This window comes from Otolemur garnettii, unplaced genomic scaffold (genome assembly GCF_000181295.1).
Source record: "Otolemur garnettii isolate 467f Iridium unplaced genomic scaffold, OtoGar3 scaffold00004, whole genome shotgun sequence".
In the NCBI taxonomy this organism is placed as follows: Eukaryota; Metazoa; Chordata; class Mammalia; order Primates; family Galagidae; genus Otolemur; species Otolemur garnettii.
In genome coordinates this window covers 9546146-9573632 of record NW_003852399.1, presented here as the reverse complement: position 1 = coordinate 9573632, position 27487 = coordinate 9546146, and the positions used below count along the sequence as shown (strand labels likewise).

The following is a 27487-nucleotide window of genomic DNA, read 5'->3' as shown; positions in this document are numbered from 1 at the left end:
TCCTTTGCTGTTCTTTCTGTTCAGGTTATGGTGCCTGGAGGCCAGAACAACCTCCTTCTGAAGGCTCTGCTTCCTGATACTGAGTACAAAGTCACGGTGACCCCCATCTACACAGATGGGGAAGGCGTCAGTGTCTCTGCCCCTGGAAAAACCTGTAAGTGAAGTTTTCTCCCGTTGACTACTAGCTGACTAATGAATTGGAAATGCTCATCTCCTGTAAGGCCAGAATATAATGTAAGGAAATGCTCATCTCCCTGAAAGTCAGAATATAATATAAGGAGAAGAGCAAAACAGATTTAGAAACAGCAAGTCTGTGTTTGAACCCTGTCTTTACACATACAAGCTATGTGACTTTGGGCAAGTTGCTTAACTGCACTGGGCTTCAGTTTCTACAACACCGAGGATTTCAAAAACCGCTCTGTTTTTCTCCTCCCATGTCAAATGTATTACAAATTCACCAAAATATGCATGCCTATCCCCTTTCTCTTCATTGGATGGGTCTGCCCCAGTCCAAGCCACTCCTCTGTCTCTCCCGGTGAGTGCACTGGGTCCTCCTACTTCTCCCTTATTCTCCTTGCAGCAGCCTGGGGAGCTCTTCAGCATGAAATGAGCCTACCTCATGCTTCTGTTCCAAGCCACCCAGTGGTTTATCAGTGAACTCAGGGTACAACCCAACATCCTTCGCTTGGCCCTGCAAACCCTGTCTGAGCCTGCGGATCTCTTTGCTCTCACCTCCTAGCAATTCCCCCAGCCAGGCCTCCCGTCCTGCTTTTCACTGGCCTCTTTAAGGTATTCCTGCCTTAGCCTCTATGTACTAGGAGTCCCTTCCACGTGGAATATCCCTGTCCAGTGTTTGCCATTCCGTCTCAGCTCAATGTCACCTCCTCAGCCTTTTCTGACGGTGCCATGCGGTGTTGCCACTCTCTATGATACTGTCTTATTTTTTGTTTGGTTTGCTCATGTCATGACACTATTTATTTGCTAGTATTTTCTTGGTTACTCGTGAATTTGCTCATTGTCTGTCTCCCATTCCTGGAAGGCAAGCCCTGTGAGAGCCTGGGCCCTCATCTGTCCTGTTCACCTCTGTGTGGCACAGAGGGAGCATCACACAATGCTGTTTCAGATGAGCGGGCCAATGAGAACCCTTGGTTAAAGCTCTACGGAGCCTCAGTTATCTTCTTTACTTTAGGATTGTCTACCGTTACATAAAGACTACCCTAGAACCTAATGCCTTAAAATAGTGATCATTTTATTACGTCTCACAATGGTGTGGGTTAGGAAATTATTCTGCTCCACATGAATCTGGTGGGTACAAGACAATTTCACCCACATGCCTGGCATCTTGGTGGGGACAGCTCAAAGGCTGGACTCAGCTGAGTTTCTCTCTGTGTTGTCTCCCAAGCTTCTGCATGTAGTCCTTCCAGTAGGGTAGTCATATTTCTTACCCGGAGATTCGGGACTATTCAAGCTGGGGTTCCAAAAGGCAGAATGTGGAAATCACTAGGACACTTCAGGACTAGGTGTAGAACTGACCAAGTGTCACTTCTGCTGTAGACTATTGGTCAAGGTAGTCTCAGAAGACACCGAGATTCAAAGAGAGAAAGAGAGTCCCCTCTCAATGGGAAGATGGTCAAAAAAATAAATCTGTGACCATCTTTAATCCATCATAATTATCAAATAGTTACATGTGATTAGGTACAGAATGATGTCAGGGGCTGAATTCTGTACCTGGGCACCTACATATGGAATTTTCAACTAATTTTGTACAGGTGGTTGAAATTCTGTGACCCAGAGTTTGAATTCTGCTCAGCCAAGCAAATAGCATTGTGTCCTCACTTAAGAGTGCTGGATCACTCTCACGTCCCCAAGCAGTGGGGTGCTTCCACCCAGATTCCCACCAAGCCTGAACATTTTATAAGTGGGGTTGTATGGAAGGAGAGAAGGAAAGGAGAAGAGCGGAGCCTCTGGGGACTTTCAAGCTTTTCCCTTTAACCTGTAATTGGCATCTTGATTTTGACCTCTACTTTGGAATTTCTAGCATAGTTTGGTATTTGCTGCTATAAACTATAACTATTTGAAAACTACAGATTTACACAATTAAAGAAGAAAAGAAAATAGTATCTACCTAGCACAAGACTACTTAAAGAGTATTGCTACAGCAATATGACTTAAATCTCATTCCAGAAATGCCATGTCATGTAACAGTTTCTATATAGCAAAATTATCTCACAGTGTTTGCAGATAGTCTACTTATGTTAAGCAGTGATCAACACAATTCTAACAACTACAAAATGAGAATGATAACATCTGTCAATATGAATAAAATTTTGCCAAGGTCCTCTATCAAAATGACTTTACTGTTTTGATAAAAATTGATAAATAATAATATAAAACTTCAAACAACATAGGAAATATGAAGATAGAAGCAAAAAAGGTCACCAGAATGCTGAAAATTATCATCATTAATATTGTGTGACCATCACCTCGATGCTGCTGTCCATATGTCCTTTGGTAGTGGAACCAAGTGGCATGTTGACAGAAATTTGTAACAAACATATTCAACTTGATTTTATTTAAAGTTAACTGGAGAAGGGTGGACCAAAATGACACTGAATGACCTTCTGAACTTCAGATGAAAGTGTTTTATCACAAGGGGGATTCTTTTCCATCTATTTAATATTTAAAACAACCTCAGACTGTTAGAGGCTTCTCATTGTGTGTTTATTTTTAACCTTTTGGGAAAATATCTTAGATTTTGGAGACAACAGTATAGGTCATACAGAAGGTAAGTACTCTGAATCTCTATTTTTCCTTTTCTTTCCTATTCAGTGCCATCCTCTGGTCCCCAAAACTTACGAGTATCAGAAGAATGGTACAACAGGTTGCGAATTACATGGGATCCACCATCTGCCCCTGTAAAGGGCTACAGGATAGTCTACAAACCTGTCAGTGGTAAGTCATGCTTTGTAAACATATTGGCACCCTGAGTAGAGACAAAATGTCTTTTAAAATGTTTTTACCTTTTAAGGAAGTAGGAAAAACCTCTTACCTGTTTGGAAAAGATAGTTCTTCTAGAATAGTCAGTGTAGTTTAGGGTCAATATTCTTGGAGTGACAAAGACATAACCTCACACAGCACAGTATGGCCAGGTCATGGAGCAGATTATAGATGTGGGTGCACTTGACCTAAACACACCCTAGACCGGGAAGCAGCCTAAGGAAACCTTGACTCAGTAGGAATGCAAAGCTTTATAGTTCAATGGATACATAAGCACTACACATTTGGAATTTCTAATTTTGAATTTCTCTTCTACCTCTTCTTGGATTAACTGGAAAAATTCCATTTTTCCAGCTTTTAAATCTAATTTTGCAGATTATGTTGAGGGATAAAACTCATCACAAAGTAGTCAAGTGCTTTTCCACCATCCCTTTAGCCACTTTGATGGGGAGATCCCCTCCCTCTTCTCTTCTCACGCCATTATGTCTTAAAGGTGAGAGCATGAGCCAGGTAGGAGGCAATGGCATCCTGACTCTGTTTGCCTGGGAAGGGCAGACCAAGTGCACCAGCACTTCTTACATTACCATCTCCCTACACTTAGCATGCTCAGGGGAGTTTAAACAGGTTCTAAGGGTCTTCTCAGTTTTCTGGACCTAGACCTTCAGGGCTCTGGTTGTTCAACAGAAAGGGGTTCTCTAGGTGAGATTCCGCCAAATGCCCTCTGTCCTCCCACCAATTGCCCTTTTCCCTTCCCCTCCCCTTTCCCTCCCCTTTCCCTCCTCACCCCTTTCCCTTGCTAGACTATATTTGGGTTTTTTTCCCCCCTTTTATTAAGTCATACACACATAGATCATGAATACATTTATGCATTTGTGGGGTACAATGTGTTGATTTTTTAATATAATTTAGAATGCTTACATCAAACTAATTAATATAGCTTTCACCTCATTTACTTAATTAATGTGTTAAGACATTTATGTTCCATACTTGATAGATTTGACTTGTAGCCTTGCAATATACTTGATAGGTGTGGTCCCACCATTTACCCTCCCTCTATCAAACCTCCCCCCTCCCCTCCATCCTCTTCTACTTCTCTCCTTCATCCTGGGCTATAGTTGTGTTCTATCTTTCATAAGAAAGTATGAGTGAATATAAGTTTCATAGAAGTACTGAGTACATTGGATACTTTTTCTTCCATTCTTGAGATACGTTACTAAGAAGAATATGTTCCAGGTCCCTCCATGTAAACATAAAGGAGGTAAAGTCTCCATCTTTTTTTAAGGCTCAATGGTGTACATACACCACAATTTATTAATCCATTCATGGGTAGATGGGCACTTGGGCTTCTTGCATGACTTAGCAATTATGAAATGAGCTGCAATGAACAAATGGTACAAATATCTTTGTTGCAAAGTGATTTTTGGTCTTTTGGATATACACCTAGTAGAGGAATTGCAGGATCAAACGGCAGGTCTATTTTTAGATCTCTGAGTGTTCTCCAAACTTCTTTCCAAAAGGAACGTATTAGCTTGCATTCCCACCAGCAGTGGAGAAGTGTTTGTTCCCTTTTCTCCACATCCATGCCAACATCTGTAGTTTGGGGATTTTGTTATGTGGGCTACTTTATTGGAGTTAGATGGTATCTCAAAGTGGTTTTGATTTGCATTTCTCTGACGATTAAAGATGATGAGCATTTTATCATGTCTCTGTAGACCATGCGCCAGTCTTCCTCAGAGAAGCTTCTGTTCAATTCTCTTGCTCACAATGAAATGGGGTCACTTGTTCTTTTCTTATTAATAAATTTGAGTTCTCTGTGGATTCTGGTTATCAAACCTTTGTCAGAAGCATAACCTGAAAATATCCTCTCCCATTCTGAGGGCTGTCTACTTGCTTTACTTACTGTATTCTTGGCAGTTTAAAAGCTTTTTAGTTTGATCAGATCCTAAGTGTATTTTTGGTATTGCTTCAATTGCCTGGGGAGGGGTCTTCCTCATATAGACTATATTTGTGTCTCACGTAATGTGCACAATGCAAGGGTATATTTCAAAATAACTAAGAGTAAATTTTAAATGTCTTACTACAAAAACAAGTAAGTGAGGTGATGGCTATGTTAATCAGTTTGATTTAAACATCTCCTATTGTATATCAAATCATCACATTGTCCCCCATAAATGTATGTAATTATGACTTTAATTAAAAAATAAATAAAAATGAAAAAAAGAAAGGGGTCTCTATGTTTCTTTATTTGGCAGGAAATTAAAAAAATCATTCTTTGGGCCACTAAAACAATGCTTTCTGCCTTCAGAAAACTCTATTAGTCTCAATTTGTCTTCTGATATATTGGCCCCATATTAATTTTCAGTCTTTTCTATTATATGTTTTTATTCAGGTGCCATTGTCTTCAGGTTCATCTAACCAAATTATCCCCATCCCTGATTTTTCTAGACAAACATCTTCATCAACCAAGCAAATAAATAGTAAGACTAGACCACGGATGCACTCGTCTGCTCCAGATGGGTGCCTTGTGATCCATCACCAATTTTATTTTTTACCACTTTGCTTTGGGCCTGAAGCTTATATTAATTTGTAAGGCAGCCTCACTGAATTTGTTCTTTTGGTCATTTTACAAGTATTTATCAGGTTTTCTAAGATCAAATAGCTTTGTTTTAGGCCAGTGGTTCTCAAATGGTGTAATTTGTCTCCCAGTGGAAATATTATTGGTCGTCACAACTAGAGGGCATGGGAACTTGCTTCTGGCATCTGATGGGTACTGCTAAGCACCTGACAAGTCATAGTGCCCTTCTCCCCATTCCATCTGTGGTCATTGGTCATTTGTATTATGTATTTGAGGCATGGGGAAATTGCTATTGAGATAACATATATGTACCCAAATACGTGAATATATTATTAGAAGGGGTCTTCTAGGGGAAAGTGATGAGTGTTTTAGGAATTTGTCACTAATTCAGAGCTCTTAAAGAATGAGCATATATGAGAAGAGGCAAAAGGTAAATAAATTTGCATAGGATGTAACAAGAAAGGCTCTTTTTATTTATTTATTTATTTATTTATTTATTTATTTATTTTTTGAGACAGAGTGTTGCCCTGGGTAGAGTGCCATGGCATCACATCTCAGAGCAACCTCCAATTCTTGGGCATAAGCGATTCTTCAAGAAAGATTCTTAATAGTTCATTAAAAACATCTCTGGATTAAAACAGAGGTGATGACGTAAAGGCCTGAGAAAACTAGCTGATCTAGGGCCTTGGGATAAACGCATCACCTATCTGGTATTAAAAATCCTAAAAGGAAGTATGCCATACATTCTTATATTAAACCCTGCCCCCCCCAAAAAAAAATTCTAAAAGGAGTAGATTGCACTACAGTGGTAACATTCATGCTAGTCCCCATGTGGCAAGGTATGGCCTGGTCTCTGATAAAATTTGCTATTACACCACTTACATGCCTGTTGGGGACAAAGTTGGATATTCTGAGAAGGGACAATTGAGGATTATTTCTTCAGTGAGGCAAGTGCCTCAATTACGTGTCATAACATAGTACAATGTGGTGGGTGGTAGACTTAGAGGGAGATCAACTTCTTTCAGTAAGCTCAAGGGTAAAAGCTGTATTTGGGGAAAGGACAAGGTCCCTAAAAATAACCTTGACCATGGCAGTTGCGCTATGCAGGGTTTAGGGTTCAGAGCCAGCTGAGACTGGCTTCCCACCTCAGCCCTGCTGTTTGCTTGCTGTGTGATCCTGGGCAACAGAAAAGCAGTTGAGTGAATACAGTTTGCTCCAAGAGTGTTCCCATTTTTTCCATACTCTGTCGTAACCAAAATATATACTCTTTTTCCTTTAGTTCCTGGCCCAACTCTGGAAACGTTTGTGGGACCTGACATTAACACCATTCTTATCACAAACCTCCTCAGCGGAATGGATTACAATGTGAAAATATTTGCTTCCCAGGCCTCAGGCTTCAGTGACGCCCTGTCCGGCCTGGTGAAGACGTGTAAGAGTGATGTCCAGTACCCTGCCCCCGGGGCTTTGTGGCTTTGTTTTCACTGTCGCTTGCTTCTCAGCCCCTGCTTCCAACTGGAGGGTGGTTTTTCTTTTCTCCAAGGTTGCTCTTTCTGGATGGTGTTGTATGGAAAGAAAGGGGTGTTCCTCACGTGGGGTAGTTCAGAGTCCGGGCTGGCAGGCAGAATATCAGCACCTGGCTTTCAAATAGGCTTGATGATTGCAGATAGGGTTTCCTTCTGGAAAGTCTTCATTGGCATTTTTCAAATGAGGTGAGATTTTCCAAACAGCCTGTAGCCTGACCTGGCCAATGTGAAAATCGGGCCAGGAGAAGTTTGTCTTTTCTCAGGGCCATTGCACCATCCATGCACTTGTGCATGTACATGCACGTGTGCACACATGCAAACACTCACACACACCATCCTTCTAAGGTCCGTGCCAAGCCACTCGGAGGACTTTCTTCCCTACTCTTTTCAGAGTTTTCATGTTGCCTGCCTACCATCTGGGACATCTCACTGGCATAAACCACTCTCAGACACCCAGGGAATAATGCGGGGTTTTCCAAACTCCAAGGATGTACGTTCCGTATTCTTCAAGTTTGTTACACTTCCACACCATCTGTTTAAAATATTTCTTCATGTCAACTTACTGTTTTTGACCTAAATACTTTTTAAAACCCATGTAGTCACCCTAAACAGGAGGGTAGTATTTTAATATGCATTAATATAATATATAAATGACCAGAATAAAGATGGTTCAGCTATGTACTAACTAAAATAATCCTAGGGGCCATCAGCAGTACCTGCCTCACTCTGGAGAATGGTAGGCATGGCGATATCCAAAGGTTAACACATCCCCATCGTGTCTACTTTGCTTTTCCCTTTTATTTAAGCCATGGATGGCTCATTGGTTGATAAACATATATTTTATTTCCTTTTTAAAAATTATACAAGTATTTTTGTGGAATAGTTAGAAAACACAAATCAATAAAGAGCAAGGATTAAAAGAGGATGCCACGGTCAGTTATATGCAATGTCTTTCCTGTGAATACATATTTCCTTTTTCATGTCCAAATATCACAGACCACATCATGCAGAGTGTTTTGCAACTTGTTTTCCCAAGCTATAAAACAGTTATCTTTTTTTACACTAACTTATTGCAAGGTGATGGATTTCCTACCTCTGAGTATGGGTCTTTGAATGGAAATTTTACTGTAAGTTCATTCCAGACATGGAGACATTTGCACATTATCAGCCATAGGATCCAGCTATGTTTCTATTTCATTATAGTGTTCTTGGGTGTGACTGATCTCCAAGCCAACCGGATTGAAATGACCAGCTTGTGTGCTCAGTGGCAGGTGCAGCGTCATGCCACAGCCTACAGAGTAGTTATAGAATCTCTCCAGGGTAAGTACAGTCCATCGCCTATTCTCTTTAAGCATTCATGTTCTGGGCCCTATGCAATCACTATGGATAACAGACAAGTAACATGGTATAAGAGCCCTGTGCCTAAGGAAGCTGGACAGCAATCAGTCATACAGCACATGAAGTCAGGCCAGCTGGTTAAGGGAAGGAAGGGAGGGAGGGAGTTTTTCCTATCTGTTAGTAGATAGAACCATAGTTCTGATTTTTTAGAGTTCTGTGAAGATTAAGCTGAGATAATTCATGTAAAATACTTGCAAGATGCTTTGCACAAGGAAGCACTGAAGAAATATTAGCTGCTATTGGTAGGAGCAACCAAAAAGCCGGGATTAGCATCTGTTAACATTGTATAGCTCTGTAATTTTAGTATTCACTCTACAGGGATTGTGTTTGAATTTGATGTTTTTCTTAGTGTTTATTTTTTGGGGGGACATAATTGGTGAACAACAAGCTCTCATTTGGGAGAAAGTTTAATGGACCTGCACCATCATGAACAAGTTCTTTAGCATTACAGTTCTCAAGTACATCTGCAATTTGGGACTTTGTTCCAAAGCTGAAATACTAAAAATGTCTCTTTGTCTTCATTTAAAAATATCAAAAACAGCAGCCACAAACTGATTTTGAAAAAGAACACAAATATCTTGGGCCTCTTAATCCTCTCTTCATATGACCAGAATGTACAATATTCAGAAGATGAAATCAAATAATGAAAACTATTTTAATCAGATTTGCATAAACAATAGAAAAGATGTTTCTCGTTATTTTTGTGGGAATTATAGAAAAGACTAGAGAACCTCAAATTTGTTTTTAATCTTCTAAACTTGTTAGTAAATTTTTGAAAAATGTTAGCCCATTCTTTCTGGACAAACAATCTTGGGCCCCCATTTTTAAAAAAGCACAAATAGCTAATTATTTTTGGTTTGTAAAGACTAGGTTTAGCAGCCCATATCCCTTGCAACTACAGTCAAAATCCATAGATCTCACTTTCAATCTGACTTATAGGTGGAAGACACAGTTTAGAAAAGTACATTTGGAAATACACATATGTTCCCTGTTGATATGAACCGAGATAGGTGGAACATACTAGAAGAAATCTTTACCAACCCCAGCCAAGAGATTGCCCTAACAGATCTGCTGTGTCATGACCTCCTTGATTACCTGTGTAGCAGGGAAGGATCCCTCCTGTCCGGCAGTGGCTAGACCTAGAAAGTGGCATTAATCTGGAACAAACATCAAGGAAAAGGAAGTCAGGCCAAGTCATATGAATTTTGTGGTTGTGTTAAATATGATTTATGGGCTGCTTAAACAGAAGTACATAGAACATATGCAGCTATTTGAGAAACACTCCAACTACTTTAATATATCTCCATAAATTACATTTTCATATGGAAGGGTTGACATCTAAGGGCATTTGTTCCTACTATAAAGTGTAACAATCACACTCCACATTACCTCACTGGGTTTTTTTTTTTTTTAAATCCTTTTATGTCATTTAAGAAGATGAATTGATGGGACATGCGTTCCTATTCATTGCCTTTCATAAAAATTATGACTAGATAGATTGATATAAAGGTGAATGAAAACTGGTTTCATTAGTGGAATTAGTAAGAGTCATAAGTTTTCTATTAAATTCTTTTAATTGAGTGTATTTGCAAAGCAGCACTGAGATTTTGATCACAGGCTATGACTGATGTGTCTGATAGCATTGATCCAGTCCTCTAGAACAGCAGTGAGCTCTTTCTGAAGCCAAGATCCTTGTTGGCACAGAACGTGAGTCCACATTTGCTTTTTATCTTCAAGTTAAGTTAACTTGTACTCCCTCATTATTATTTTTAAGCTGCCAGAAACATTTCGACTGAGACATTATAGTCTAAATTAAACAAGAATGAACAAAAGTGTTGTTCAAATTACTTCTCATCAACATTTATAGCTGAGAGATTTATGAGCAAAATTAGCCTACATCTCCATCACCCAGATGTCTTCCTGAATATTATTTATCAACTGGACAGCAAGAGATTCTAATTGACAACTTTGTAAAGGAATGTTTGGTAAGGGAGTGAGTGTGGGGGTAGCAGTAGAGAACGTGTTTGAATATTTTCACTTACACCATTTAGGTCAAGGAATAGTTTTTTTTACTTTGGAATGAGGAAGAATTAGGTTGAGTTTTATTATCTTACAGAGAAACGTGGGCAGCATGGTGACTTACTACCTTTAAGAGACCCATGGGAAAGTCCCCATTCTTCCACATGTTCCACACATGTGCTGCCTCTGCAAAAATTTTGGTCCTTCCACTCTGGGCAATGGGGATGTTAGAGAGAAATGGGACTTAATTCCTCCATAGATTGGAAAAAAGCTTTATTCTCGGTCTACCTATTTCTAAATGCCTCTTTCAAATTCTGATGGTTTTTCCACTTTTTCCAGCCCCCCCCCCATATATGTTCCATGATCTGATCGTGTGTACTTTTATTCTGAGATGAAATTGGTGGAGAAGTCTCTCTGCTGTTGACAACTGCTGGTCAACTTTCTTCCCTGGGCATTAGTTTTTCTAAAATTACTTCATTTGAGGTTATTAACTGAGGCAATATCAAAAATTTTCAAAGTTTATGTGAGTAAAGTAGCCAGGCTGTATTATTCAGCTTTATTTGTTATAGTCACAGAAACCTATTGGCTAACATACAGAGAAATCCCAAAGTCTGTGGCTCCAGGTTCGTGTGGATGTAGGTGTTCGAGCAATGTCATGAAGGTCAAGTCTTGCTCTATTTTGCTCTGCTCCCCTCTGCCCTTATTCTCAGCCAGCCTCTGTGAGTCAGATTTGGAATTACATCTTTCCAGCTTCTAACTCAACAGTCTTGGTGAAAGGAGAGCTTCTCTTTCTCAATAGTTCCAATAGAAGTCCAGGGACTAAGTCTGAGTCATATTGGCCTGATTTGGGTCACATGCCCCTAATTCTGTCATTGAGTTCAAGGGCATGAAATAAACCAGCTGTTTGGACCTGGTTGCCTTCCACCCCTATATCTGGTGGTGGTGGTGGAGGCGGGAGGTGGGGGTGGTATTCAATCCTACCCAAACCATAAAGACCAAGAGTAGGGAGCAATGGGTTCAAAAAAAGAAGAATTAGATCCAAGACAGTCAAAAACAACAGATGTCTGTACCCCTGTAAATATTATGACATTTTTATGGCTGAGAAGGAAAAAAGGAAAAGATTACCAGAAGGACAAGGTCCTCTCAGGAAAGACTGAAACAAAATCTGTATTTGAGTCAGTCATAGACTTGCCAAATTAAATTATAGGCTTTTGATTAATTCTAGGACAAACCAAAGTGAGAGCTTTTGGTGGTGTTGGGTAACTTGGAACCCTGTGAGCGCCCCTTCATTCTGCAGATGTTCTGGGGCGCTCTCTCGCTATGTCTCTCTGTCTCTCTTGCTCTGTCTCTCTCTCTGTCTCTCTCACTGTTTTTGAGTAGACGTGGCACCTATGGTGAGGACAGTGTTTCACTTCATGTATTTTTTTATGTCATGTAGGCCCCAATTCCCTCCCTGATCCCCGTAACTTGATGACCTTCTTTGTAACCTGCTTGTCTTCTCTGTTTACATGCTGAATGTCAATTTTGCAGTATTATTTATTGACAAGAATAGAGAATTGCAGTATAGTGGAGACCCTACTTTACCAAGAATTAGATTTTTTAAAAGTTCATTTGGAACAAAACCTATTCACAAAATTAAACTTTTTGAAGCAATGAAATTATGTTTGGGGATCAGGGTATTAGAGAGACCTGGAGATTATAAATGTCGGAGTGGTTTCATGGATCCTGGGTATCCCTTGCTTGTGGCACTCGGTATCTACTTATAGGGCATTTTGGTAAGTCGAGTTGGTGACATCGTTATCATCATGGTAATAATTCAGAGAATGTATTTGGCCTTGGTTCATTAGAATGAGGGCACAAACAAAAGCAGATTTCCCCCCTTGTTCTGAAAAAATAAATTAGCTTCCCACTTTTGGCATGAAGAATCGAGGAAATTAGTCATCATTTGATCACTTTAAATGTTTTCCTTTAAGGCAGAGAAAACCGTCAGACCTGAACTGTGCATGCCAAAAGCAACATGGATACACCCATTCATGTACCCTCTTTGTTAGTGTTGGGAATCAACCTAGTACTGTTTGCCACTAATTTTACAGTGGTTTTTCTGGTTTTCCATAGTTTATAGATGTTTTTAGTGATAAAATCTATTTATATTCTATTTTCAATGGTCTTCAAATACCTAGGTATCTACATGAAATAGGAGGACAGAAAAATACATTTCTAGAATTGATTCCTGGAAAGTCTCTGGAAGTTTTTTCAAGATAGAGTAATAGGATCCATGAACAGAATTCAGGAAATGTCTGTATTACAGGTATTCACAGAAGCTTCCAGGAGGCTCTCGCAGGGATGTCCAACCTTTTTTCTTCTCTGCTGTAGATTGGAAGAATGAGGTGCCTTGGATCACATTTTAAATACACAAACACTAACAAAAGCTGATGAGGGAAAAAAATGGTCCGTGCATACTTTTTGCAATATCCCACACCACTGATAAGCAAAATAGTCCTCAAATAATCAGCAGACAGCCTGCGGGCCACAGGTTGGACACCCCTGCATGGTTAGGGTTGAAATAAAACAGTCATTGTGGGGATTCTGAGCCTGAGAACAAGGCTTACTATCAAACTCCTCTCATAGTAACGTATCACTTCACCATTTTACATAATATATGTTGGGAGAGAAGTGCTTAGACAGTATTTCGTTCTGAAAAAGAAATTAATAAAGATTATATTATAAAGTTTCTTTCTAAAACCCTCTAATACCCACAAAATATAAAAAAAAATTTAAAATAAGTTTTAAATTTAAAAATGGCTTTTATTATATTTTTAAAAGTCAAGATTTTCATAGACAAAATTAAAAATAACATGTATCATGTTTATTCTGAGACATTCACATTGTAACATACATTTATTTATTTTCAATATATGCATATTAAATTACCAATTGAAATTTAGATTTGATACTTGAAAAATATACAAAAGTTACCTGATATTTTTGCATTTTACACTTATGAAAACAAATGATCTGTTTTTAGATTTTCTATATTCTGTTCATTTTTAATGAATAAAATAAATAAATTTGTGTTCTACAAATAGCATTTTGAAGGAGTGGATAGTTCTTTCTAACCACTAACTAATATATGTAATATATTTAATCAATGAATCAATGCAGTTTTTTTTGTTGTTGTTATTTGAGACAGAGTCTCACTATGTCTCCCTCCATACAGTGCTGTGATGTCACAACTCCCGGCATCCTCAAACTCCTGGGCTTAAGCAATTCTTTTCCCTTAGCCTTCCAGTAGCTGGGACTACAGGTGCCTGCCACAACACCCAACACCCAGCTAATCAATGCAAAAAAAGCTTTATAAGGTTTTAATTAAACAGATGCAATTTATAAATCAGGTGATGAATCTAGATGAAATTTGAATAATTATTTTCATAGTAGCAGTGATTCTTCTTTTTAACCAGTTATCCATTGTGGTTAAAAAATAAGCACTCTATATCTATGAAGAAACCCTTTTGAAACTCTTCAGTAATGAAAGCCACCAAAGTAAGCTACCTCCAGTGGAGTGATAAAACACAGGGTCATAGGGCCCCTTCATCTGATCTCTTCCAGACATGGTGTTTACTATGCACTCAGCAGCTCTCAGATGGTCTTATTTTGAAAATTATATATTTATCATATTCTTTTATATTAGTAGAAATTAAATCAATATCCTCTGAGACTAGGTTTTTGAGTTCTAAATTCAGGGGGATAAGGAGAAGTTGGTTAAGGGGTATAAAAATACAGCTAGATTGAAGAAATAAGTTCTAGTATTTGACAGTACAGTATGGAAATTATAAAAATAATTTATTGGGCTAAGCATAGTGGCTCACACCTATAACCCTAGCACTTTGGGAGGCCAAGGCTGGAAGAATACTTGAGGCCAGGAGGTTGAGGCCAGCCTGGGCAACACAGTGAGATCTTGTTCCTACAAAAACTAAAATAAAAAAATTAGTGAGGCGTGATGGCACACACCTGTAGTCCTAGCTACTCAAAAGTTGAACCGGGAGGTTCCTTAAGCCCAGAAGGTTGCAGTGAGCTACGATTATTCCACTGCACACTCTGGCCCAGGCTACAGAGTGAGACCCTCTCTCAAATGATAATAATAATATTTTGTACAATAATAATTTATTGTACATTTTGAAATAGCCAGGAGAATTGTAACGTTTCACAAAGGAAAGATAAATGTTGAAGTAATGATATCTCAGTTTCCTGATTTGATTATTACACATCATACATAGATATTAAAATATCCCATGAACCCCCAAATATGCACAACTATTATATATCAACAAAAAATACCTCAGTTCTGCTACTCAGTATAATGAAGGACTTGGTGAAGTTCTTTTTTGACCTTCAGTTTCTTGTCTTTAGATTGGGGATGATTATAAAAGTTATAAGGAACAAATGAGTTAATATATACGAAATCCTCAGACTACTGCCTGGCACATGACCAGCACTCACTAAAGGTTAGACATTACTAGCTTTATTTCTATTGTTATCACTAAATACAAAGCACAGAACCTGGCATATAGTAAGATCTCAAAAAACAATGACTATAATTAATCCAACCTTTTTGGGCTCCAGACCCAAGGGCTAGTATTAATTCTTTCAGGAGAATCATAGCAATTTTGCTATGGTAGTGGGAATGAAGAAAGGAGATAGAAGTTAGTCAGGTCTTCCAAGTTCTTTGGGCCTCTACCAAGGTGGAAAAAAAGAGAAGATGCCGTGTGGACTGGCTGTACTTGACACGTCTCCTTGGTAGATAAAGAGAACCTTGGAACCAGAAATTGGAAGACTGAGTTGTACAGCATGTATGCCCTGAAGTCTCTTAAACACCCTGTCCTTTCCCTTCAATTATGATTTCAAAAGAATGGAAAAAGGATTTTCAGAGTGGATGGGGGGAGATGGAAGACCTCCTCTGAACTCCCAAGGAGTCATTTTTGTTAACTAAAAGAAATGATGGTTGTTAGTTAAAAGTCAAGGCTGACAGGATGGATACTGGGCAGTCTGGGGACTCTCGGTAGTCCCTGTGCTGCTCCAGGCCCTTGCTTGTAGTTGTGATAGCTTTGGAAACAACCTGGAACCCTGGAAGAGGTTTCTGAGACTCTGGAAACCCACCTCCTGGACCAAAGGCATGAGGACTGCCTTGAACCCTATAGTTCATTACTCTTTTTAGACCACTGCCTACAAAGGCATCCTATAGGTTGGTGGTAATGAGTTGTATGGAGCCAAAAGGATGTGTCCTTTTATGTTAATTTGTAATCATTTGACTGTATTCTAGAGAACCGTGTTGAATAAAAAGGAGATCAGATTATTTTAATTTTACAACATTATGGGAGTACAAATATTTTGGTCACATGGATTACTTTTGTACTTCTTGAATCAAAGTTATAAGTGTGCCCATCATCCAGATAATGTATGTTGTACCCGTTAGGTAATATTTCATCCATCTCCTCCTTCCCCCTCCCACCTACTTGATTTCTGTTGAGTTTTACTTCTGTCTATGCATATGAGTGCTGATTGGTTAGTTCCAACTTAATACTGAGTACATGTGGTATTTGTTTTTTTTATTCTTTCAACACTTCACTTAGGAGAATGGTCTCTAGTTCCATCCAGATTGTTGCAGAAAGTATTATTTCATTTTTCATAGTTGAGTAGTACTCCATGGTATACATATTAATCCATCCATGTATTTGATGGGCACTTGGGTTGATTCCATCCATATCTTTGAGATTATGAATTGGGCTGTAATGAACATTCTAACGTAAGTGTCTTTTTGATAAAATGACTTTATTTTCTTTGGGGCAAAAGCCAAGGAGTGAGATTTCTGGATCAAACCGTAGGATCAAACAAGGAACCTTTAGTTCTTTGAAGAATCTCCATACTATTTTCTATAGAGGTTGTACTGGTTTATAGTCCCACCAACACTGTGTAAGTGTTCCTTTCTCTCCACATCCACATCAGCATCCACGATTTTGGGTACCTTTTGATAAAGCCATTATCACTGGTGTTAGGTGATATTATGGTTTTTATTTGCATTTCCTTGATGATTAGTGATGGTAAGCATTTTTTCATATGTTTATTAGCAATTAGTCTATCTTCTTTTGAAAGCTTTGTTTCATGTCTTTTTGACTGCTTTTTAATGGAGTTCTTCGATGTTTTTCTTGCTGACTTCCTTGAGTTCTTTGATTTTTTTTTAAAATAAATGCCCTCCTATCCATACCCACCCAACAGATCAATCAGGATGTGAGTATATAATTATGTGCATTGATAGGTATTCATTTAGTAAATGTAAAATGTGATTTTCAATCAAAGGTTATAAGTAGATATATGGACTCTTTAGAAAAAGATACAATGCTTCAATCCAGGATAACTCATTCTTGTGTTGTCTGATGAACATGTATTAAGCATTTTAGAAGCAAATCATGTAAGGATGGCTTTTTAAAAAAATTTCATATGTGTATGTTGTTTTACAGATACACAAAAGCAGGAATCCACTATGGGTGGAGGGGCCAGCAGGCATTGCTTCTATGGACTCCAGCCTGATACTGAATATAAAATCAGTGTTTACACTAAGCTCCAAGAGATGGAGGGACCTAGTGTGAGCATAATGGAAAAAACACGTAAGTCAAGCATGTTCTCTCTTGAGATCCTTCCTGTGAACAAACAGTATTTTAGGCATCCTGCTTTGATTCAAAACCTTATTTCATTTAGAAAACTATTAGCTCTTACTGCCCAGGGTTATATGTAATGCGAGCTTTGCTCCTCTGTCCCATCCCAGAATTCACTGCATGTGGGCCACTGATGTCATCTGGATGGGTATTTTTCCATCCTCCATATATGTTTCACAGGGGACTATAAGGCCACATGATGGCAAAGCTCTTGATACAATGACTTATATTGTGATCCACATCCATAAGGAACATTTGTGGTATGTGGACTGTGAAATGGAGTTTAAGGACTGGGTTCTGACATTAAAACAATGGCACATTACCACAGCCATGAGGGTGGGAATGGAGCCAAGATGTTCCAACTGTCTGACCCTTGAGTTATTGCCTGCTTATGAGGCTCTTGCACTTTTTCCAAGCTGGCTGCAGATCTGATGAAATAAAGGAAAAGGCAAAGTATAAAATTAAAACAAAGCACTTTTTACATGTTCCAAAGAGCAAGGAGAGTGTCAACTTCTTGGAATGACTTTTAATCAAGGATTCCTGACCCCGAGGCCAGAAACATTAAAATGGTTGGAAATATAGTGAATTCTGATGGATATACTTGTATGCTTACTTCCATAAACTTGAAATTCCTGGATATTTGTGTTTGAATATGTGATGGGTAGTGGGCCTTGTTGGTAACCCCTCTATCGTGTTTGTGGCATTTAGAAAGGACTACTGCCTGTGTAGAGATCTTTCAGTCTCTCTAGCAAATGCAGGAAGGAATCATCAGTGTGTGACCTTTAAAAACAAAGGGTGAAATTATCATAAACTAAATCGTCTAACTTTTTTGTAATATAAAGATTTTAATTTGTAACACCAACATATTCAATATTTTATATTATACATGTATTTTTTGCATGTAATTTACATACCATAGCATTTAAGGGTTATTTTAAATGTACAATTAAATGATTTTTGGTACATTTAAAGAACTGCATAATCATCACTACAAAACAATTTTAGAACATTTCCATCAACCCAGAAAATCTTTCCTGTCCAGCACAATCTCTTGTCTCACTCTCAGCCTCAGGCAATCTCCTTTCTTTCCTTATCTAGCTGTCTTCTGCGGATGTTTCATATAAATAGAAATACATAATATGTAGTTTTTTGCATCTGGCATCTTTCACTTAGCATATGTTTTTGTGGTCTATCCATGGTTTAGAATGTATCAGTAGTTTCTTTTCACTGCTGAGTAGAATTCTATTACGGTGGGATTAATAGGGGCCTTTTGAGTTAGTGACATATAATTTAGAGTCAAACATGTTTGGGGCTCCTGTTCTGCCCCTTTCTAGCATTTTGGCCTGGGGGAATTCGAAATCTCTGAGCTTCTTTTTGCTCATTGATAAAACTAAATACCTACTATTCTCTTATTTAAGAGGCAGGAAAGATCCAATAAAAGAGCATGTGCTGAGGAACTTTTCAACTTGTGTCTCATTGCACAAGTAGTTTTTGTCATCACTGTTATTATCTTCTTAGAAGTCACCAGCCAAAAGCTGTGGAGCTAGATCTCATGACCAGACGTGTTTTCTCTGGGCCATCCTTTTTTAATTTTGTTTTATGGATGTTTTGAAAACTCAGGAGATCCTGCAACACAGATTGCATATATCTTCATGGTGCCAATCTCCTGGAACCAATCGTCGTCTTAGTGCAGGTGTTCTTGAATGTGCTATCACTCATTACTTAGGCTAAGTTATTTGCTCTTATTCATTACTTACCTGACCCCTAAAAACATTTATGTTTGGGACTCCTGGTCAACTTTGCTTCCCCCTAACCTTAAGTTCCCCACTATTGACTACCAACGTAGGGTTAACTCCACTTTGGATAACTCTATTTGACATAAATATTTTCCTTATGTTGGAGGCATCTGTCTTGTTGCTTCCACCCATTGGCTCTAGTTCAGCCTTCTGTAGCAATGCAGATCAAGGCTGTTCTCTCTTATATGCGACAGCCTCTCACATCCCGGAAGACAGGGACCATCTGTATGCCACATACAGAATATAAACACATGTCACCAGTTCACTCTGGTTCTCCTTACCCAAGAGATTCTTTGGCCAGATTCCGCCCAAACACATTGACCTGGCTGCCATAGTCTCTCATTGATTTGGTTCTTGATTTAGTGACCTAACTTAGGATACCTCTCAATTTTTCATGTTAAATAAGATGCACAATTATTAAGATGACCAGCTACTTCCACAGATTTTATGATGAATAAATCTGGCTTTAGAAGCATTTTGTAGTATTTTCAAAAAAAGTTTTGCAATGCTATTATAGTACTAGGATTTCTCAAATTTATTTTAACACTTGAAACTTTCTAGCTTTAAAATATTGCCTTGAAAATAACAGTGATAAATACATATGCACAATAGTACAGCAGTCGTGCATAAAGAACACCAACCTTCCTCTTTCTCTATTCTTTTTTTCTAGAAACACTTACTTTTACCACATTGGTTTCTTTCAAGAAATTTTGTCATATCTGTATATCTCTAGATATCTTTTATTTTTTATAAAATTGGATCATGCCATTGTATTCTGTGACTTGCTTTAGTTCACATAATAATGAATCTTGGATATTTTTTCATTTGTGAATATACAGTCACCTCATTCTTTCAATATTGAATCATTTTGTTTGAATAACTTTAGTTTATTGGGTCTTAGAATTGAAAGAAAACGTACTACACCTCTTCCAAGCTTCCCACCAATGAAGAAATTCCCTTTACAACAGTCTCAGTAAATGTCAGTCAGTCTGAACTCAAATAGTTTTAATTATTTGGTGCTTACGCATCTCCTCAGGCTGAACATCACCTCTGTGAATAGTTATTATTAGTAGAGAGCTTTCCTGAATATTAAACTAGGAAAGTGCGCAGAATTTTCTTAGTTTTTCTTAAATCTTTAGTGTCAAATAGAAATTAGAAATGAATACATAATAAAATGATATTTTATATTTTCCTAATGACACCATAACTTCCTGGTGCTTTGCCTTGTGAGCTAGTGTGAGAATCAATACTCTGATCTGACTGTTCTCAAGTCCTTAAACAAAACCAGACTTCTGCATAGTGTGTGAATTTCTCATTCCACATGATCCAGGTTGAGAAGGTCTTAACATAAGTTAGCCTGCTAATGTTTATATTTGGTCCTCAAAACCAAAACACATTTTCCAGGGACAGTCTGAGCAAAATAGAGAGTAAATCAGATTCTACTGGGCTTAAGATCCTGGGCTGTATAGGGTGGGAAGGGGGCAAAGTGCTATTGAACAAGGATTGATGGTTAATTCTTAGCTAGGCAGAATGGAAATGAAATTTATTGTTCATGTGAAAACAGTCAAATACTAAATCCTAAATGAGTTGGCAGGATTCTTGCCTTAAATCAACATTAGATACACTTTATAGTTGACAATTTGATTGTCTTAACTCCTGCTGGGTAAACTGAATTGCAGCAAAATAGCATCTCAAGCTTTCAGTCTGAGGATGAGAGGATGGATGGAGTCAGCTTTCATAGGTTGGGGCTGATTTATAGTAGTTCTTAAATTCTCAAAGAGGACAGTTGTCAAAATCATTGACTCCCCTGAATAATTATTGCTCCATAACTTCCCTTTCTTCCCTATGGATGAGATGGGTAATTGATGTTCTTTCTTCCTTTCCTTTACAGAATCACTTCCTACTCAACCACCAACTTTCCCTCCAACTATTCCACCGGCAAAAGAAGGTAAAAGAACAATACAGTAGCAATATGACTTGACATTTTGATTCGTTTTGTTTGTTTGTGCATTTAAAAACAAAGTATTAATAAAGTATATTTATCATGATACTTATTTTTTCCTCCATACAAATGTATATCAACCATGATAGGCTTTAAAAATATCCATTTAATAATATACTTTGTACACAAAGAGTGGATTTTCTACCAGAATAGCTTATTATTGATTTCACTAAAAATATCACAGTAGTAAATGTTCAGTAAGGAAGAATTACTTACATCATCTGTTAGTGAAAACCCAGTTTATAATTCTGTCGGGAAGGTCATGGTTTTCAGCCTACTGCTGAAATGTCTCTTTCAACTGTTTTTTTCTGTCTCCCTCGTAACAAGTTTCTCATCTCCTTTTACTTGAGCTATTTTGGTAACTTTTAAAATGGCTCCCAACTAGTGGTCCTTAATTCTTTTACATTTCATTAATGAACATTTATTAACTCTACTATTCATTCTCAAAGCTCTTATGCTAGGCATGGCAAATACAGTAACAGGACAAGACAGCCGCTCACTGCTTATTTTCAGTATTGGAGAGAAATAGGCACTTGCCAAAATAATTACCAGTCAAGGACATAGATTATAAAATAGAGATTATACTGTGGTAGCTGGAAAGCAGAAATGTTAAATGCTGCTATAGGTTAGTGATTCATAAAGGAAGGATTGATCCTTCAAGGAAGGATCGAAGGATTCATCCTTCAATCTACATTTTGAAGGGTGAGTTTACACTGAGCATCAGAGGTTGACCAAGTGCTAATTGTGTCTGGGGAACACTTAGAGCTTTAGGGTGATACAGAGGAAAGAGTGGGGGTACAGGTAAGAAGTGATTTGTGTACCAGAATTAAGAGTTTGGGCTTTACCCTGTGAGAATGGCATACCATGAGAGATTTGTGCGACAAGAGGGTCATCTGTGAAATCTGTATTTAACAAAGGTTGGTGGAATGGGGAGGATGGAGTGGAGGAAGGAGAGGAGAAAGGAGAAGACATCGTGGAAGAGTTTTTCCATTCGTCAAGCATTTGAAAGTGGCTGTAACAATAGTGCCGGGCATACAGTGAAAATTAAGTTGTTCTTGCCACACAGAAACTTAAAGTCAGTGGAGTCGAATGCCACAAGTGAAAGACAAGAGGGAAAAAAAAAGAAACAAGAGAGGAAAAATAAAAGAGAGAGAGGTAATGAGAAACTCTAGTAAAGCTCAACCTCCATCGTAGCAGAAGGTGAAAATCTTCACTGATCAACCTACTTTGCCATCATTTCCAGACTGTTAATGTCACAATAAAGTTGGACAACTCAAAGATACTCATATGTGGCTTGTGCTGTCCTATGTCTTTAAATGCTATTTGTTCTATGGGAGTTCCAGATTCTTTGTTTTTCCATCTTCATATGTAGTCTTCTTTTGTCTTAATATCAATGATTTTAAACAATGTTGGAATTGAAAACAGAATCCTAACTGATGAATTTACCAACTAAACATTTCTGATACAGATATTACATAAGGCTCTAGGATCAGCATTTTTATATATTGCTAGGCATGGATATCATTCGTAAATACTTGTGAATGAGGGCCAGGCGTGGTGGCTCACACCTATAATCCTAGCACGCTGGGAGGCCAAGGCAAGTGGGTTGCTTGAACTCATGAGTTCAAGACCAGCCTGAGCAAGAGCAAGACCCCATCTCTAAAAAATAGTTGCATGTTGTGTCTAGCACCTGTAGTCCCAGCTGTTCACAAGAAGATCACATAAGCCCAAGAGTCTGAGGTTGTTGTAAGCTATGACACCATGGCACTCTCCCCAGGACAACAGAGTGAGACTCTGCCTCAAAAAAATAAAAAAAAAAATACTCGTGAGTGCTCACAGAACACTTATGTAATTTGAAGGGTCTGTGGGAAGAAGGATTAACTAAGAAGAAACATTCGTTCTGAAGTTTTAATCATGAGGGTTTTCAATGGTGGAAGTTTTGCAACTTGAATGCACTGTTCATTTTAGGCTCTATTTGTACTGAGTGTGTTTAATCTAAAAGCCTATAACTTTTTATTATTAAATCAATACCGAACATTTATTAAACAAACATGAAAAAGTGGAAAAAAGTTCAAAGAAGAAAATTAAAAACACAACTTCCTATCCCAGAGGTAATTCCTCCATGCATGTTGATGTGTATTCTTTCTTTGAATTATTAAGTAAAATTTTCATTTTGAGTATATTATTTAATAAAAGTTCCTCTCATTTTGAAGGTGAAACCTAATCTTCACTTCATAGTTCCTGGGAACAAGGGGCCTGGTTTTCTTTTATAAACTTATAATTAGCAGATCATGTGATTCCTTTCCTTCAATTCAAACCACAAATTCGTAAGATTTTCTAAAGCACAAAACTCCTGAGAACAACCTCACCAGTTCTGTATTGTCCCTCAAGGGCGACCTTAATTGGAGATGGTTTCTTTTACATTATAAGTAGCTTTAAGGGAATGAAGTTATACTTAATATAATTTTTTTTTAAAGTGAGGGTTTTTTTTTTCCTAATGGAAGGAGAAAGGCACATTATCTTATAGAATATTTGTGTGCAACTGGCCTAAGATTAAAAGATTCAGAATCTGAAGAGTAAATTGTTTTCTTCATCATAAAACAGAGTCGTCTACACTCTATACTAATAAAGAGGAAGAGAGACATAGGTAATATGAGACAGCGCATGATGCCAAACAGGAATTGTTTTAAATTCTTTCAGTGGAGTAGGTTTTTCTTGGTGTGGGCTGTCTTGTTTTGTTTCTCTCTTTTTGCTTGTTTGATGGTGTTGACATAAAGGTCTTCATCCTGTAATTGGGTCAAAGTGGTGAAGGTTATGTTGTTTAATAGGTAGTAAGCATTCCAATTTGTACAAATAATCAACACATTGAATCCTATAATGGCATAAGTGTATTTATGATCTATGTATGAAAGACTTAATAAAAAAAAATCTCCCGATGATAGTACCAATGGGTGGCAGAACACAGAGACAGAAGTTTTTGACCAAGGTTAAAATTAAAGTTTGCTGTGGCGTCTGCCACATGCTTATACCATTGTAGACTAATCTGCCTCCCTTGCGTCACTGGCCTTCCCTCTGAACTTCAAGCTCAGTCAGCAAAGGACAGGATGCACAGGGTCATAGCTTGGCCTTCCTTCCCACCAGGAGGTGCGAGACAATGTTTGCTAATGATTCTGTCTCTAAATCTCTTTGGTCCCACGTTTTCTTATTCCTTCATTTTCATTCTTTTGAGCAGAGATTGGTAGACTTTTCTCTCCATTTTATGCACAATAGAATAGTCATGAATAAGAACTCTGGGTATAGAATAGAAATGGGGGTGAAGGAATATAACGAGCAAGAGCTTGGAATATGAGCTTTAAGGGGTCTATACTTTTCCTTTGGCAAAGAGTTTTAGTTACCAGAGGGCAATCATTGTCTGTCTTCTTAGTGTGACAACTACTGTATTTTCCCTTTATGTCTGACTCAAAATTATTGTTGGTCTTCAGTATGTAAAGCTGCAAAGGCAGACCTGGTGTTTATGGTGGATGGATCCTGGAGCATCGGAGATGATAATTTCAATAAGATCATCAACTTTCTGTATAGCACCGTTGGAGCCCTGAACAAGATCGGCACAGATGGAACTCAAGTAAGGCTAAAGATCAACCATCAATTCATTCTATGTATTCAAAAATTATTTCTCCAGATCTTATTAAGGCAATTTGTCAGGGATTCTAGGTAAAGAACATAGTGATCAGATTCAGCCCTAAATGAGAAGGAAAGACAAGTCCGTTTCAAAGCAGCTACTGAGGCCTGGTGGAGGTCCAGAGGATGCTACTCTGGGATAAACAAACCAACACAGGGTAGAAACATCTCACAAGAGATGTTTCTTTTATATACCAGGGTAGAATGTCTTCTTTAACGATGCACACAGTATTTTCCCTGTCCTCAAGCACCATAAAATCTTGAAAGGGAAAGGTTAAGGTGACACATTGCCATAGATCAAGCAGAACACGAAACTAATTTATTCGTTTAACAAATATGTATTCAGTATTTATTTGGGCCAAGCCCTAGATTGTCATAATGAGTATCAGTCAATATGCCTCAACTCATGGTGCTCATGATCTCAAAGATAGGGAGAAAAGGGAGTCAGATACAACGGACAAATAAACAAATTCACAAGATAGGGATGTGAGCTACGGAATGGTGTGACTTAAAGACTTTAGTGGGGATTTTTCTAAATTGTGTGTGAGAGTTATTTTAAATACTGTGACCAACAAAGGCCTCTTTGAGGGGTGGCTTTTTAACTGATCTGTGCATGATACAGGGAGGGTCAGAGAGTAGAATTCCAGACAAAGAAAACAGTAAGTACAAAGGCCTCGCTTTGCACACCAAAAACCAAAACTTATGGATAGCCAACGAGATAGCAGATGAGAGTGGGACAGGATGGGAAGGGGTAGAAGAAGTAGGCAAAACTCAGATTCTTTTGAGTCTTGTGGACTATGAAAAGAGTTCCAAATCATCATAAATACAATCAGAAGCCACTGGAAGCTTTTAGGGAGAAAAGAGATCAAACGTGATGTGCTTTTAAAAAAGATATTCTGAGCACTTTGTGGTATAGGAATACTAATCAGGGTAAGGGAGGAAGGAGAGACCAGTTAGGAGAGTGCTCTCATGGTCCAGCAGACAGATGAGTGTTGGTGGTATTGATGAGATATACAGAAATGAAAAAAAAAAAAACCCAAAGAAACGGAATAGATTATGGAGTAATGGCTTAGAAAATTTGGATGACTTGAATCTTAGGAGTACTGTAAGGGAAGACTAGAGAAAGTGCTGAAAGATGTCAGGAAGGGAGACATTTCTTTTGAAAGGAAGAATCAGAGGAAGTTTCCTAAAAATGAATGCGTCTGAAGTAATCTTTGATAACCTGATAGCAATTGACTCACCTAAACACAGAAAGTACTCTGAAGATATTCTCTTTGCTCCTTTCTTCATAGTTCTGAGAAACAAACAAAAATAATCAATGAAAAATGGCCCCAGATTTCCACAGGAATAAAAGCAAATGATATGAAATGAAGCCAGAATGTGTATATGGTAGTGGTTAAGAATTCAGAGTTTAAAATAGACTAATATACCTGGCTTCCATTGCTGGCTGTCAGTAACTATTCTTGTGATCTTGGGCAAATTCTTTATTTTGTGTGCCTCAGTTTCCTCATCTGTAAAATGAGTAGCGTAGTAATAATGTCTTCACAGATTAGTTCCTTCAAGAAGTCCTTGTAAAGACTCCAACTCTGATTCTCTGACATTTGTCAAGGTGCAAGGTTGATGTTGCCATTTTTAATCTGTCAAATGAAGTAGCACAAGTCATACCAGCTTGAGAGAGATTTTTAAAAATTACTCCTGCAAAGTGCCTAGAGAATGTTACTTCATTTGTTTTAAAATTTGGTATATAATTTGTATAGAATTTTAATCCCAGGAGATTGTAGAATGGGTTAAAGACAAAATTAAACCGTAGGCGATAGCGTGTTACTGCGTGTGCCTTCTGACACAGCGGAAGTCTGTGTTTGTGTCAAAATGAATACACCTTCTTTCTCCAGGTTGCAATGGTTCAGTTCACAGATGATCCCAGAACAGAATTTAAACTAAATGCTTACAAAACCAAAGAGACTCTTCTTGATGCAATTAAAAACATTTCATACAAAGGAGGAAATACAAAAACAGGTAAGACCCAAAACAGAAGAGCTAAGCCTCAGAGTAATTAATTATTAATGATTAATTCCTGGCTCAGCGCCTGTGGCTTAAGTGGCTAAGGCACCAGCCACGTACACCCAAGGTGGCGGGTTGAAATCCAGCCCGGGCCCGCCAAACAACAATGACGGCTGCAACCAAAATATCGCCGGGCATTGTGGCGGGCGCCTGTGGTCCCAGCTACTTGGGAGGCAGAGACAGAAGACTTGCTTGAGCCCAGGAGTTGGAGGTTGCTGTGAGCTGAGATGCCATGGCACTCTACCCAGGGGGACAGCTTGAGGCTCCTGTCTCAAAAAAACAAAACAAAACAAAAATAATAATTAATTCCTGAAATGACCTTTTCTTTGAGACATAATAATTTTTAAAGTCTTTTTCATTGATTTAAAAACTTTCTTCCCACTCTTTCTTACCCTGCAAAACAAAAATGAGAGGGAATGAAATTGACCTGTTGCCTTCCTTTGTTTTAGGAAAAGCAATTAAGCATGTTCGAGATAGCTTGTTTACTGCAGAGTCAGGTACAAGAAGAGGCATCCCGAAGGTTATTGTGGTTATAACAGATGGAAGATCACAGGATGATGTGGACAAAATCTCCAGGGATATGCAGTTAGATGGTAAGTTTTATATACACACATACACAAGCAATAGTAGCTACCAAAAATAACGTTAGCATGGTTGTTCTCTAAATACAAATTTGTAGGGTGTTAGTGTTAGATAGACCAGTCCAGCGGCTATAGCTTAAAATAATCTAT

At 38.2% G+C, this 27487-nt stretch overlaps 1 protein-coding gene across 4 annotated transcripts in view; it reads left to right on the top strand.

Annotated features, from left to right (window-relative positions):
* COL14A1 (collagen type XIV alpha 1 chain) overlaps positions 1-27487 on the top strand; it is a 213906-nt gene that overhangs the window by 105498 nt on the left and 80921 nt on the right. For all 4 annotated transcript variants that reach the window (XM_023517768.1, XM_003782379.3, XM_023517769.1 and 1 more), the window contains exons 20-28: positions 25-154; positions 2830-2952; positions 6852-7001; positions 8299-8415; positions 17025-17171; positions 20907-20963; positions 24500-24639; positions 26588-26711; positions 27206-27349. In XM_023517768.1, the coding sequence (XP_023373536.1) occupies positions 25-154; positions 2830-2952; positions 6852-7001; positions 8299-8415; positions 17025-17171; positions 20907-20963; positions 24500-24639; positions 26588-26711; positions 27206-27349 (1132 nt within the window). The remainder of the gene's footprint in view (positions 1-24; positions 155-2829; positions 2953-6851; positions 7002-8298; positions 8416-17024; positions 17172-20906; positions 20964-24499; positions 24640-26587; positions 26712-27205; positions 27350-27487) is intronic.